We start from the raw sequence: 15390 nt of genomic DNA, 5'->3' as shown, positions 1-15390 counted from the left end.
TTGAAGACAAATTATCAACGTTTGAGTTTGAGTTTAAGTTTGACTTGTTAGAGAGATAAAGTTTCATTCCTTGTTAAGTTTGGGTTTTGGCTATTGATGTCCAAAATCAGTCCTCCTCAGGTTGAAGTTGATATTATTAATTAAAAGAAGTTAAATAATTTTGTTTTATAAAAATACTTTCGATAATGATGTGGCCAGCTCTAGAGAGGAGAGGTTAATAATGATGTGGCAAGCTCTGAAAAGGTTAATAAAAAGTCAAAAATTTCGGTTTTATATATATATATATATAAATTAGACAAAACTAGAATCTATGAAGCACGGACACTAACACTTTGGGTAAGAAACAGCCATATGCTTTGGGCCGGTAGATATGAGTAGCACACCGGTATAATTAACATGAGTTCATCGCTAAATGAAGTGTTAGTGCTTCATACACTAAAACCAATATTAAATTTTAGGAATTGAAAAAAAAGAAAAGCAAAAACTAACTATACTCACATCTTGATTTGGAGGGTTCAAGTCTTTGTACTCATACAAAATCCAGTTACCATTTTGTTTAGATGGCGAGTTGTCGTTGCTTTCATAGCGAAATCTACTTTTCTCAATCCCTTTTAATGAAGTCTTGCAGAATTTATCCTTGCTCCATGAACCTGATCCTACTCTTCGGTCGAAGCAGGTGCCATTGTCATAAGTTTTAAGCTTTGTGAAGAAATAGAGTTGTTTAACAACAGGATCTCCTGCAGAAAACATTCCCAAGGTTCTTTCTTACCATACAAATCACAGTCTTTGACTGGGTTAAGTGGCTAGCTCCTCGTCATTGGGGTCGAACCTGTAACCTATTATCATGTTCACCATAGTTTATAATAATAATAAATCTTCTTGTGAATGTCTCGCGGTTATAGACTCACGCACACACTATTTTTCTCCTCTATAACTTTCTTCTCTTCTTGTTTCTCTTTTTTCACGTAGCTCTCTCCTTATGCGGCACCACTGCTTGCTTCTATAACGAAGTCTGTCGAGTGTCGCCACACTTTCATGCGGCACCACATGTCTAATCCAATAGTATTTCCAATTTCTGTTTGGAATAGGAGTCTTCATTCAAGGGCATCTACCACATTAAATGGGCTTGACCCACTACATATTTCTCTCTATAACGAAGGAGTCTCTCTCTATCAGCCATAGATGAATATGGGTTGGAGTATTTGGTCTGGGCTGAGAGTATTTGGGCTTGTTAAGGCCCATCCATTTCATGCGTTTTTTTTTTTTTTTTAATGTTTTTTGGAAAACCAAAGTTCCGTTTTAGTGACAATTTTGGTTTATCGATTGAAATGAAATTTCTATATTAATTTATAGTATTATATAATAATAATAATAATAATAATAATCATAGTGTATAACCATTTCGTCTGAAATCCACATTTGGATTGAAATTCACTGAAATAACAAAAATGCATTAGAATTTGTGCCAAGGTGAAATAAAGAGGTTCCAAGTACTAGTTTTATATCTGGTACAAAATATTCTAGTCGTTCCTATCAGAATGGAACAAAACAGAATTCAAAACATTGAGGAGAACTTGTTTCATTTTCTTTAATTACTTTAAAAGGAAAAGAAAGAAAAAGTAATTAATTAAGTTTTATATGTCAACAATACTACTAATTCTTCTTATAAAAAGACCTACGTTAGTAATAGTAATACTACTTGAGTTTGAATCCTCTTTTGTCATTTATTGTAATAAGATAGGAAAAAATGGTGTATTACTATTGTTTTGAACAGCAAAATTAGAGATTCTTAAAGTGTATAAATGAAAATATCAAATATTGTGGGTTTCTGATCCAACTTAACCCTAATAGTAAGGATTTCAAAAAATTTATGAGTTTAGGGTGATTTTGGGATTACATTTTTTAGTCCAATAGGTTTAAAATTGGTTTGGATTTATGGGTTCCGCTTAATTTAATTAGTAAAATTTTTTGTCATCAAATAAAAAATTTAATATTTAAATCTGGCTTGCACAAAAAATTTATTCATGTCTTGACCTAATGATAAAGAATAATTATATTAGGGTTGCTAAAATTTTATCTATCTACAAAATAACAGTATGATTTATATAACAAAATTAAGTTTACCTCATCACTTTTTCTCACAAATAATCATGCTTTCTACTTCGGCTAACTTTCCTCTCTAAACCAAATAATTCAAACACAAGACCGGTGTCAAAATTTACCTTTTGGTCTTTAAACCCTTCCCTCTCCACATCTTCGCAATAACAAGATGTTGATCATGTCCATCAATCTTTCTAAACATCCGGGTCCGTTTACTTGCCCTTTTCTACCTCAAAGAGCTTCATTATTCCATGGCACATGCTTAGAAGTTAATCTTGGTTTCTCTTGCTAGCAAGACCATTGTAGCGATTTCAACGTCTAAATTCTAATACTCAGAATTGACATGCACCCTCTCTTGTGCATTCCTTAAAACTCTGCATAGATTAGTCTTTTGGCTTTTGTGCAATCATCTAGTCGTATTACACATCACATCCTTTTTGATCACGAGGCTCTAGTTGAAACTTGAGAGACCCAATCATTCATTTTCTCTGGTGTAATCTTTTGATAGCCTCATAAGTCATCACACTGATAAGTCTTGAAAAGGGTCAGCTTTAGATTGTCAACTGCATCGAATTCCTTCAATCAAAACTTGGAAACACGATAACAGTGAGAGAAGAGAAACAATCAGAACTTGATCTAAACTTGGTAACAGGGTAACAGTGAGAGAAAAGCACTAAAAAAATATGTTGAACAGAATCAAAAGTTGATTCAAACTTAACTAAAAAAATAATGTTCAAAGGAATTTGGAGATGCAGGGGATCGAACCCTGTACCTCTCGCATGCAAAGCGAGCGCTCTACCATTTGAGCTACATCCCCATTTGTGATTGAGCAGGAGATATTCATTATATATTTGTTTTAACAATACTACTCTATTTTCTTAACTGTTTATAGAAACTACAATAAGGGAATCATATCCATTGGTGAACATTGCAGATCGATTCATGAAATTTTATTGCAAAATGTAAGTATGATTGCATTTTGTAGGAGGGAGCAATATTGGGTTTAATTAATGAAGGATGCTAATGCTATTGATCCCTACTTAGCAAGGCAACTAGTATCTTGTAGAAATGTAGCAGAAGAGGTGTAAATGGAATCACTCATAGTTTTGTGTATACCATTAGATGAATCAATTGTTTAAAATGAATGTTTTAAATTTTAATTGATAAAAACATATTGAGAAACATAACAGGTTGCAAAAACAATGCAATTTGATATATATCATATATGGTCATATGGAGGATAGTCAAAGCAATTCATGACAACATGAGACTAAAGCAACATGTCATATCACCCAAAAAAAAAAAAAAGGCTTGGGACTTCATGGACAAGAGGTCCAAACATATGACTATAGGCTCAATCCTATAGCTAAAGCATCATGGCCCAAGCTCTTGGGATGAGCACGGCAACCTCACCAATCATGCTTATAACAGCAATAGCAACAAAACCATTAAGGCCACGATTGAGATGGGGCTACAATCAAAGAATGTGCATCTCTAATGAGCCTATAAATCCAAGATCCCCAAGGCTAAGAAAAGTATAGTGCATGAAAATATTAGTGCATAAGACCTCCTAAAGCTAATTCTTGGCGAGATCATCACTGACATAGGCATCAAAGTGATTTGGTCAATGCCACCCAATTGAATCTTTGTTTTTAATTATCCAACTAACATGTTGGACATCTAACCTTTTTTTTTTTTTTTGGTTGTTGATAAGATTGGCCATCTAACCATTGGTTCATCATCTTGCCGTACCAATGCCCCCAAGCCAAATCTTTATTTTTGTAGGTATCCCAGTGACATGTCTATAATGAGTTATGCCTCCTAAAAATTAAAATTAATCACAAGAGACTCAAATATATGATTAATTAATGTCCATTATACACCACTGTTTACTGACATCTATCCAAACTTGTCATCAAACTAAACTTATATACGCATATCATGACATTGAATGTTTTCCTTTTCAACGAGAACAAAAAATGGTCAAAAAGCTTTGTAATTTAAGTAAAATTTCTAGCATAAATTTGTTAAGATATTTTACAGTCTTTTACTAAAAGGCGAATCAAAACTTATACACGCGTATCATGACATTGAATATTTTCCTTTTCTCAACGAGAACAAAAAATGGTCAAAAAGTCTCGTAACTTAAGTAAAATTCCTAGCATAAATTTGTTAAGACATTTTACAGTCTTTTACTAGATGGTGAATCAAAACGATTGCAATGAACAACTAATCCAAAACGAAATACCAATAGCTGTTCAATAGTATCTCAACATTAATATTTCATAAATAAAAATTCCCGAAAAATTAGATACTTTGAACTAATTTTGCAAGAGCTTGGTTTTTTCATCGACAGAACATGAGTTCAAATTCCCACCTTCACTTATATTAAACACAAAAAACATTTTTAGAAAAATAAAACAAATTTTAAATCCGTGTTACCCAAAAAACCCTTCCAACAGTAGGGATTGAACAAATTCAACTCAAAAAATAAAGGGAAGTATTATATTCACAACAAATCATAAATGGGTAAATTATTATCGATTCTAACTTGAATCTACAACTTAAATTATGTCTCTACTCACCCGTAACAGCCAATAACAATACGCCACTTAAAATTTGTTACGAAATTGTTGTGCTCCAAGAAAAACAAAGGAGGAAGAAAAACAAAGGGGGTGTTTGGTTTGTAATTTTAAACAACCATTTTCAGTTTTTAAACAGCATTTCACGTATTTCAACGCACTTTTTCACCCACACGTATTTCTACAAATATTTTCAAATAACAATTTTCAGCTTTTAAACACATATACCAAACGGGCCAAAAGTTGGTTGAGTCCCCCAAAATGAACACACCCAACAAAACCCAAAAAAAAAAAAAAAAAACTCACGAATCGCGCGGGGGGAGTTCATTATTTTCAAATCCCACAGCACTCAACCAACGGTCCAGATCTAGTCTTCCCTGGCCTCGATCTTTAACAGCCCTTCCTCTTTCCTCTATATATAAACCCTTCTCCATTCTCTTCGCATCTGACATTCTCATCTCACTTTTTTGTTTTTGGGTTTTCTTTCTCTCATTTTTTCTTTTTAGTTTTTTCAATTTTTGCTATTTTTTTTTTGTGTGAAAAAAAAAAAAAAAATGTCGACGGAGAAGGAGAGAGAGACCCAGGTTTACTTGGCCAAACTCGCCGAACAAGCCGAGCGTTACGAAGGTTTTGTCCGGATCTTTTTGTTTGTTTTAAGGATTTGTTGATGTTTGATGTTTGAATGTTTGTTGTTTACATTAATTAATGTATGATTTGTTGTGTTGATCTGAGATTCAATTTGAAATGTTCATTAATGTTGTTGTTGTAACATGATTTATTGGATTCATAGCTGGCATTAATAATGTTGTTAGATTTGGATTTGTTATTATATTTGGTTTTTGTGTAAATAAATCTTAAGAGAAATTTGTAATGTATGTAAAATTTTGATTAGTCTGTTGAGGATTCATAGTTGTCTGTAAAATTTTGGGACTTGGGCTTCGTTGTTGTTGAAGAAGTAAATAAATGGAAGATACTAGGAAAATAAGTTTTTCGCGCGGTAAACCTTTTTGTGTTGTATCCATGTATTTATTTGAAATGGAATGAAGAAATTTATTGAAATGTACTTTTGATCTGTTTAATTTGGAATGAGTTCGATTTCATTTTTGTTCCTAAAATTTAAAAAGTTTCCATTTTTGTCTTTGAAACAAATAAAAAAAGGTATCAATTTCGTTGTCGCGTCTATTTTTCTGTTAGATTTGTGTCAGGCCATGTTATAAGATTGGTACCTTTTAGATTTTTTAGGGACGAAATTGAAACTTTTTAAATTTGAAAGCTGAAAAGTCTAATTTGAACCGAATTTTATGAGCAAAAAAGTTTATTTTAGGTGAAAAAGAGATGAAAAGAGCATTTTTTTTTTTCCTTCTAAAGAAAGGAAACCCATTTTTAAGCATATGAAGGCATTTTAGGAACCCACTTGTTTCAATGTTTTCTTCATCCATTAAGCAGTCATATGCCAAAAGGTTTTTTTTGGGTCTTAATAAGTGAATAGCTTTTGTTTGGATAGTATGTTTGCCTTTGAGTTTTGGATTATCGGTACATTGCAAGATTGAGTACTGTGTACATCACTGTACTTATAAAAAAGAACATGTGAAAAAAGCTATGTGTATTCAATTAAAAAGGACATTTTTATATAAAATGTATTTCAGAAACTATTTTTCAGTTATATTATGGAAGTTATTTCTATCTAAAATCTTGTATTTGATTGATGACCCAGAAATGGTCGAGTGTATGAAAAAGGTTGCAAGACTTGATCTTGAGCTGACTGTGGAGGAGAGGAACCTCCTCTCTGTGGGATACAAAAATGTCATTGGTGCTAGGAGAGCTTCTTGGCGCATTATGTCTTCAATTGAGCAGAAGGAGGAGTCTAAGGGAAATGACAACAATGTTAGACTTATTAAGGGTTACCGCCAGAAGGTTGAGGAGGAACTCTGCAAGATTTGCAATGACATTCTTAGTATCATTGACAAGCACCTGATCCCCTCATCCTCTTCGGGAGAGGCCACGGTTTTTTACTACAAAATGTGAGTCATGTACTCATTTAGGGTAGATCCCATCATTTTGCTGCTTATGTGATCAAAGCAACTCCTGTAGCAGTCCATGCAATTGATTACTTTTATTGAATATAGTTATATGTATATCTGATGTTTTTATATTGAATATATTCCAAAGGATAAAAGAGAATAATTATGCTTGGATATGATTATAATTTACTTTTTCTGCTTCCCGTATATCTATTTATGCATATTTATGTTTTGATTATACTTATTACTTTGGGAAATATTATACTTCTTTGGTTTGATGTGTTATGCTTGACTTCAGGAAAGGTGACTATTATCGGTATCTTGCTGAGTTTAAGACTGAACAGGACAGGAAAGAGGCAGCTGAGCAGTCATTGAAGGGATACGAGGCATGTTTATTTGATATATCTTGCATATCCACCAATATTCAAACAATGCATGTTCATGTATCATTCTTTATTTTTGACATTACTTGATGTGCCTTCCTGCCATCTCTTTGTTAGGCTGCTTCGGCCACTGCAAACACAGATCTTCCATCAACCCACCCAATCCGTCTTGGCCTTGCTCTCAATTTTTCTGTCTTCTACTATGAGATAATGAACTCACCTGAGAGGTATTGAGCTATTTCCCTTGTTATCATGCTTAGGAATTTTGAATCATATTCATGCTAGTCTGTCTTGATTTAACATTGTTACTGGAACTTTCAGGGCCTGCCATTTGGCTAAACAAGCTTTTGATGAGGCAATTGCAGAGCTGGACACCTTGAGTGAGGAGTCATACAAGGACAGCACCCTGATAATGCAGTTGTTGAGAGACAACCTCACTCTCTGGACCTCTGATTTGCCTGAAGATGGAGGTATTATGGACCCAGTGGATAGATGTCAGATGGTTTAGTTTATTGAATTGTTTTAAAATGATGATCTATTAGCTAAAAACTTTAGGTGATTGCTGCACAGAAAGTGTACACTTTGTGTGGTGTCTACTTGATTGGTCACTCTATTTGTCCCCTGGCGTTGGTAACAATAATTGTCTCTTGCATAGGATATATATATCCTCCCTCTGATAGTGTGTAGGTCTCCCATCCCGTCACAATGGACCCACACGTTGTGAGATGTAGGATTCATATATTCGATGCATGAGACACTTTCTTGTTAGTAAGAGGGAACAGAATACATCTCCTTCTAAACCTTCCTGTTTGGAAAATTTTTTAAAGCACTTTAGGCTAATACTCCCCGTTTGATAGAAAACTGAAGTATACGTTTAATTTTAGCTTAAATGTTTACCGGAAACATATTTCTGAAAGTGGATACTCAAACATAAGTGCTGTCATGCAGGTGAAGACAACTTCAAAGGAGATGAGTCCAAACCTGCCGAAGCCGAGGTTAGTGATTGCATGATTTCTCTTTACTTTAATTAAATAATGATTACCTTTGCTATTACTAAAAAATCTAGCTTAAACTATTCTGCAGCACTGATGGGGCTACCTGAGAGACCCCTGCAAAATAGCAGTTGGATATCAGAGTGCTTTGTGAAAGTGTTTTCTTCAGCTTTTCTCACAAGGGAAATTGGACTGAACAATGTGGACATTATAATTTTATTGATCTTTTTGGGTCCAACCAAAGCCAGAAGATCAATCAGTTGTATGCCCCTTTTATTTCTTAGATTTACTTTTTTCTTCCATTATTTTGCATTTTGATTAATGTTAATTAACTGAGATTTGTTATTTAAGCAATGGATGATTTTACCTTTTTCTTTAACATCTTTTGTTGGTTTGAGGTTTGTTGTAATGCCGGATTAGACTTTGTAGATTGAAAACTGTTGGATCGGATACCCGATCCACCACTTTACATATGGTTTCTTAATTTCTTTTGTTTGTTGGAGAGTGATTTATAATTTGCTTCTAGATTTGACATGTAGCTTTCTCATATGGAACACATTTTAATTTTCATCTAACTTTCAATATGGCTGAATATAAACCCACTTATCTTTATTTTTATATATTAATCTCCTATTTGCATCATTTTCCAAAACACGAACTATATTCAAAATATTGAACATGTTTTCTTGAGAAAATTATCTTCTATGCAATTGATGGCTCACATGTGAGACTACACAGTAGTACTCACTCGTGGATGTCATATATTGTGAGATATTGGTTACGTGCAACTTATGCATAAGATTCTACTTGTTTATTAAGGGATCTAAAAAAATAATCATGGTTTTTCCATCAATATTAGGTCCCTTTTTTTTTTATTTGGGGGGGGAACTGGCATTTTATTTGTATTTATAAAAGTTCACACAACATAGGCGGGGCAACTCCTTAGAGGCAGAATTCCCTGAAACTTTCTCGGATAGGAGCTTTGAGTTTATATGGGAACAAGCAAGACCAACGTTAACAAATACTCCTCCGTCCCAATTTGTTTGTCATGTTTGAAAAGTTAAACTTTTTAAAGAAACATCACTTATTGTCTTGTCTGCCTTATAAAAATGTATAAGTTTAACTATCCTTAAATAAGTTTATTATTATTTTATTTTTTTAAAAAAGAGTTACTTTTAATAAGGCAACTAAAAAGGTACTCCAATTAGATTTATTTTTTAAATATTTGTTAGTTTCCTTTTCAAATAGTTTTAAAAATAAAGTTGGGGTATAATAGGAACATTAGTAAATTAATTAATTTTATTTTTAGAAAGATGACAATATTTTGGGACATTCCAAAATGAAATAGAGCTTTGAGTTTATATGGGAACAAGCAAGACCAACGTTAACAAATACTCCCTCCGTCTCAATTTGTTTGTCATGTTTGAAAAGTTAAACTTTTTAAAGAAACATCACTTATTGTCTTGTCTGCCTTATAAAAATGTATAAATTTACAAAACTATCCTTAAATAAGTTTATTAGTTTTTTCTTTTTTTTTAAAAAGAGTTACTTTTAATAAGGCAACTAAAAAGGTACTCCAATTAGATTGATTTTTTAAATATTTGTTAGTTTCCTTTTCAAATAGTTTTAAAAATAAAGTAGGGGTATAATAGGAACATTAGTAAATTAATTAATTTTATTTTTAGAAAGATGACAATATTTTGGGACATTCCAAAATGAAATAGAGGACAATTAAACTGGGACGGAGAGAGTAACTTTCTTGTGTTTGGATAAAACTTAAGTATAGTTGCCAAGGTGTTTTACCTTAAATGCCTTGATTCAATTCAACCACATGGTTGCATTAATCAATACAGCACAAAAGTATTTCTTTCCTAATAATACTTAAATTCAACTATATAGTTCATTGACCAGTATAAAGTTAGAGTGGTTAAATTTAATTGGAAAAAATAGAGTTTTGTGGTTAAATTTAATTGGAGAACGTAGTAATCATACCTAGTGTACAAAACTACAACTTTTGTGAGGTATAAGAGAGGTTATAATAGGCAATTTTATCCTCATTTAGTTTTGGGGGAACATAGTACAACACATAAAAACTTGTACCTAAATTTCATCTTTGGTGAATATATTTCCAAACAATATATTAGATATCTTTAGTGTTTCTTATGGAGTTACCATGTACACTGAAATTGCATTATCTCAAAAATATTTTTTTCCATGCTTAAGGGATAAGTTTATACCTTCAAGATTGGACTTGTGTCCTTTAATCTAGTGCACTAGACACAACACAGGAACCACATGTGATCAAAAAATGCCAAGTGTTGAGCTTGTGTACCATCCAATGCACTGAAACCCTTGTTAAAGCCCTTGATGAAAGCTTTTAACGTTCCAGATTAGGTCTAGGAATTTATATTCTTGCTTTTCTTTCTCTTTTTAAAATTGAATACAATTGAGAGAGAGAGAAAAAAAAAAAAAAGAATTAGGGAAGACAAAAATAGGAGTATAAAATTTCAAAGAAGCCTCGTATCATAATTTCAAATGAATGACTGTTTATGACGGAAAATTATTAGGTACTTTCGGAGTACTATAAATGCGTACTTCCCCCTTTCACATAATGGTGAGTCCCACCATGAATTTAATTAGTGAGACCCACCATTTATATGAGAGGAGAAAGTACGCATTTATGATATTGCGAGAGTACACAATAATTTCCCATTTATGACTAGAAGGAAATTGGGAACATTCAGCAAAAAAGGAGGAGGAAATTGGGAACCTATCTTGATGAGATGGAGAATATGGAGCTGTCTTCACAATTCACACACGAAAATAGGGACTAATCTTGTGAACTTCACTATTGCCATTAGTTTAAACATGGAAAATAACGATCCTTGTGGGATTGGTGACAAAATAATTTGGGCAGCTCATGCTAAAGTTAAATGATAAATGACTCATTGAAGGGGATTTCCAACCAAATGATAGTTTCTAAGCCCTCATTATGTCAAACTGATTGGTAAACTAAACCCACCTCTATTAAAACTAAGCTGCAACTTTTGTTTCCAAAGCATCAACAAAAGATCAAAGTCTGCAGTGACTTGTTTAGAATTAGTTGACTTGACTCAAGGAACAGATACTCTTGCCTCATTACATGCTGGTTCAACTCTTTCTACAAGAAAATCATTATCTGAATAGAAAACTCGTCACTTGCAAAAGTTTGGCTACTCGCGATGGCTCTGCATCAATCATAGTTTCAACTCGACAGAGAGGAAACCCATATAAGAGACAACTACAAGAACCATATCAACACGCTAACCCTTTTGAAGATTTTAAAGCAACATCGATTGCTCATCAAGTTTGCACCTAACCATTACGAGTTAGATTAAGATAAGAGACAGACAATACTGCCACTGTACAATCTACCACAAAAAAGAAAAAAAGAAAAAGACAAAAAAGGAAATAGGTGCAACGGATACAGCCATCATACATCAGAGGCTGAACAAACAAGTTTAAACAAAACATGTATATATACCAAAATTGTGAGTTACGACTCTTCCTTGATGAAATAACTTTGAGGCAAGCAAAAATCTTCCTCGTGATTCAGGAGTTCCACATCTTCATCATCTGGTTTCTGAAATTTAAAAGAACAGAAAAGAGCAAGATCAACATGTAAATTAATGGATCAGCTCTTGAAACAAAAAATCAAATAGATAGGGGGAGGGGGATTTTCTAGAATGCATATTTACAAAAGCATATTTCAAAATTGCATATTTGCAATTAAGAAATTCATGTTTCCAAATCTATGTGTGTAATTTATTCTTCTAATTCATTCTTGCTCTTTATCCTTAGATAGTAACCTCCAACAAAGAGCTTTGCATGTCTATCAGCTACATTTACTTTCATATGTTCTCACCTAGTATCTAATTATTCTAACACTTCATTTATGTATGCCTACATCTTCACCTGAGCTACACTTTATTTTATGAACACCACGTTGGTCATCAAGCATTGCAATGCATAAAAGCATGGTTACCAAAATACTATTAAACCAAAAGATAAGTAGACAACTAGGTATTTTAATATTTGCAACATTTGAACTGCAAAATTTGATTGAGTGACAAATAGTTACTAATTTACATGGGGTTTAGAAAGTTAAGAGAAAAAGGAAAATGGGAAGGAGAATTCGAAAAAGAGAGGTCCATTGATTTTCTTTTTGTGTATTAAAATGAGTTCATAGCAATTGATGGCAGTATGGGAGAAGAAAAAGATATGTATCATTTAAATTAATAAATACCAGCAATTCTAAGTTGTAGAAACGATCCAGTAACTGCAGGACCTCATCTGAAGAAAATGGTCGATCAAAGCTGTGACAAGAACTTAAATATTTTAAGAGCATGTACCAGAAAATGAATGTTCACAAAAATCTGTGCTCCAAAACCATGGTATAGTTTTGAACAAAAGAGATTTTTGAGACAAAAGAAACCTTTTCCGAAGAAATTCCATCAAACCAAAGAGGACAAAGTGACGATGTATCCCTGCATGGAAACAATTTGTTGAGTGCTCATCCATTGCTAGATATACTAATAAGGTAAGAACACAAATGGAAGTTGATGTACCTTAATTTTCTTAATAATAACAAGTGCATTACATGATAGAGGAATTTTTTCTTGACAATATGAAAGTTATTACAGTACCCCTTAAATTGACCTAAGCCATCAGATTCTATATGTACCAGGTTGTAAATTTAATTCAACAAAAATAAAAAATGGATACAAATACTCAAGATTTTCTGCCAAAACCAGACCATATATGAGTTCATTGGGAGTCATTAATCAGCTCTTTGCTATTTCATCATCGTCAATTAATAAAATAAAAAACTGCTGCCCAAGTATGGAGAAAAATACACTGATCGAACCTTTGCTATAATATAAAATCCTCAATGTCATATATCAAATAATATAAGTTGCTTTTAAACATGCCATGCTTCCTTCAATTCATAAATTGATAATCTGCTTAATTCCTTTTTGGGTTAAAGTAGAACATCACAGAAATCTTCAATACATGGAGACAGCAACACTTAACCAAGGAGAGCAGATAACCTCATTTCTGCATTCCTCTGAGGAATTGTATCATAACATACCCCTCATTCAGTGTTTTTTCTATGCCAATTGTTACATACATACATACAAACAATGTTGCATTTCAAAACCATCTTCATGGAAATGTTCAAGTTGGTTATAGTTTGAACTGGAAAGCTTTGATGCTATAACTTAGAAACAAAAGAACAAAGCTAGATATAGTTCTTTAGGTGCTATACCTTAAATTTCCCAATTAAATTATTTCATGTGATTTCATTGGCCATATGATTTTGCTTGGATTGTCACCAAACCATTCATTGGCAAAAAAAAAAAAACACAAACAAGAAGCTGATGCTCTTACATTCATTTCTCATCCAAAGTTCATTAAACCCTTCAAACTATCTTCAAGCATGACATATCAAATGTTTCAAGAAAACTGTCTCACCAAAGACAAATAGCAATCAAGAAAACTGTCTCACACTCACACACACCCCCAAAACACAAATTGAACCTTCATGTTTCAAACTCAATGACACAGCTTTCCATTGGGACATAATTGATGGTTCACATAATATTCTTAAAATTTTTAAAGAAACACTTAAATATTTAATTTTTCACTAAACTACAAATTACACCCTCTAATTTTGACCTATTTGTAATTCAATCCTTCAAATTTCAACCTTTTTTTTTTCATTCCAGTCCTTTAACTTTAATCAATTTTCAATTTAGCCCTTTCCGTCTACTCCCATCCAATCTCACCTTTCATTTCAATATTTGGTGGACTAAACGATGCTGATTAAACAGAAGGACTAGATTGCAAAAGAATTAAAGCTAAAGGACTAAATTGAAATTTTTAAAAAATATGAAATTTAAATAACTGAATTTCTAAATTAGCTTCCTTTTTCTTTTTCTTTTTTTTTTTTTGTGTGCAATATATTGCTTAAAATATTTTTTTCCTTTCTCATTTCTTCAGAATAAGAAATTCAACACCAATTCACCAACACACATAAATAAATAAATAACCCAGATAAAGAAACATAGAAAATTTATAAAGTTAAAATTTAAAATTAAAAAAGAAAAAAGAAAAAATAGGATAAACCTGCCTTGTAGTTTAAAAGGTGGGTAAATTTCGAGAGCTTCCAACAGCCTAAGCTCCAATTCCACCTGCGATTGCTCCTAAAAGATTCACCATTCAATCACCCAAAAAAAAAAAAAAACAATATTTAGAGAGAGAGAGAGAGAGAGAGAGAGAGAGAGAAAGGAATTGATACCTTGGGGAGAGAAGAAGCAGAGGAAGGAGGAGCTTTGCAAGGAGAGTGTACGGACATTCCGTCTTGCTCTTCGTCCCTTCCTTTCCCTCCTCCACTCTCAATTTCTTTCATTTTTTTTTTAATTTTTTATTTTATTTTATTATTTGTATTTCACACACAAACAGAGAAAAAAAAAAAAAGCACTGTGTTTTAGATTTTGTGGTGTTGTTGCAGTAAATTTTGTAAAAAGTGTTTCCAGTGTTTTTCTTTTTCTGGGATCAATTTTTGTTTTTTAGGGTTTTTGGGGTCTGATTCAGAGCAGAGCTGCAAGTGTTAGTAGGTACTGCTATTGGGGAATTTTGTTGGGCCAGCCCTAATTTTAGTAGAGGTGTTGGAGTGGGCCTAGGCGAAAATGTTATGGTTTTGTTTAATGGATCCAAAACCAATATTTTTAGGGATGCCAAGGCCCAAGGGGGACAAGGATAAGGATAAGTTGGGTGTTTTGTCTCTGTCCCTTCTTTGGGTAGGGTATTTTGGGAAACGCGTCACCATTATGGTTTTAAAAAGGCGAAAAACACATTTTGGTCCCTACATTTTCAGTCGATTTCCGTTTTAGTCCCTAAGCATTTTTTTTACCACTTTTAGTCCCTATCCTAAAAAACGCTTCCGTTTTGGTCCCTGCCGTTACTCATTTAACAAAAATATCCTACGTGGCAAATGGTCTAACAGTAAATGCTGACGTGTCTATTAAAATAATATTAAAAAAATATATTTGCATTTTTAAAAATGCCATGTCAGCAATTTAATTTTTGAAAAAAGCCACATCAGATAAAAATAATATAAAAATTTCTAACCTAATTATTTAAAAAAAAAAATAGTTAAATTAATTTTTTTTCCTTTTTTTTGGAAGAACATGAAGAACGTGTTCTTCATTTTTCTTCCCTAGCTAAGCTTGCCCAGAAAATAAAAAATAAAAAATTTACTTTTCTTTTC

The 15390-nt window shown here is 32.8% G+C and overlaps 2 protein-coding genes and 1 non-coding gene across 4 annotated transcripts; 1 reads left to right on the top strand and 2 right to left on the bottom strand.

The window, feature by feature from the left end:
• Positions 1 to 2844: 2844 nt before the first annotated feature.
• Positions 2845 to 2917, bottom strand: TRNAA-UGC. Its single transcript has one exon. It is a non-coding gene; the product is annotated as a tRNA-Ala (tRNA).
• Positions 2918 to 4966: 2049 nt separating this feature from the next.
• Positions 4967 to 8603, top strand: LOC115978944 (14-3-3-like protein GF14 iota). The gene is made up of 7 exons (XM_031100869.1): positions 4967 to 5309; positions 6397 to 6703; positions 7002 to 7089; positions 7204 to 7313; positions 7408 to 7556; positions 8035 to 8081; positions 8170 to 8603. Exons 1-7 carry the CDS (start codon positions 5237 to 5239, stop codon positions 8173 to 8175), a joined length of 780 nt encoding a protein of 259 aa, XP_030956729.1. The 5' UTR covers positions 4967 to 5236; the 3' UTR covers positions 8176 to 8603.
• A 2766-nt stretch (positions 8604 to 11369) lies between these two features.
• On the bottom strand, positions 11370 to 14589 carry LOC115978946. 2 transcript variants are annotated; one of them, XM_031100870.1, is made up of 5 exons: positions 14419 to 14589; positions 14251 to 14323; positions 12553 to 12604; positions 12364 to 12433; positions 11370 to 11700 (listed from the first exon to the last, which is right to left on the bottom strand). In XM_031100870.1, the coding sequence occupies exons 1-5, from the start codon at positions 14527 to 14529 to the stop codon at positions 11614 to 11616; spliced, it is 393 nt and encodes a 130-aa protein (XP_030956730.1). In that variant the 5' UTR covers positions 14530 to 14589; the 3' UTR covers positions 11370 to 11613. The 2 variants fall into 2 exon arrangements, with proteins under 2 accessions (XP_030956730.1, XP_030956731.1); XM_031100871.1 differs by having other exon boundaries at positions 14251 to 14311.
• Positions 14590 to 15390: the final 801 nt, after the last annotated feature.

This window comes from Quercus lobata, chromosome 3 (genome assembly GCF_001633185.2).
Source record: "Quercus lobata isolate SW786 chromosome 3, ValleyOak3.0 Primary Assembly, whole genome shotgun sequence".
Lineage (NCBI taxonomy): Eukaryota > Viridiplantae > Streptophyta > Magnoliopsida > Fagales > Fagaceae > Quercus > Quercus lobata.
Note: the sequence above shows the minus strand (reverse complement) of the source record. Positions and strands in the feature narration are given on the sequence as shown.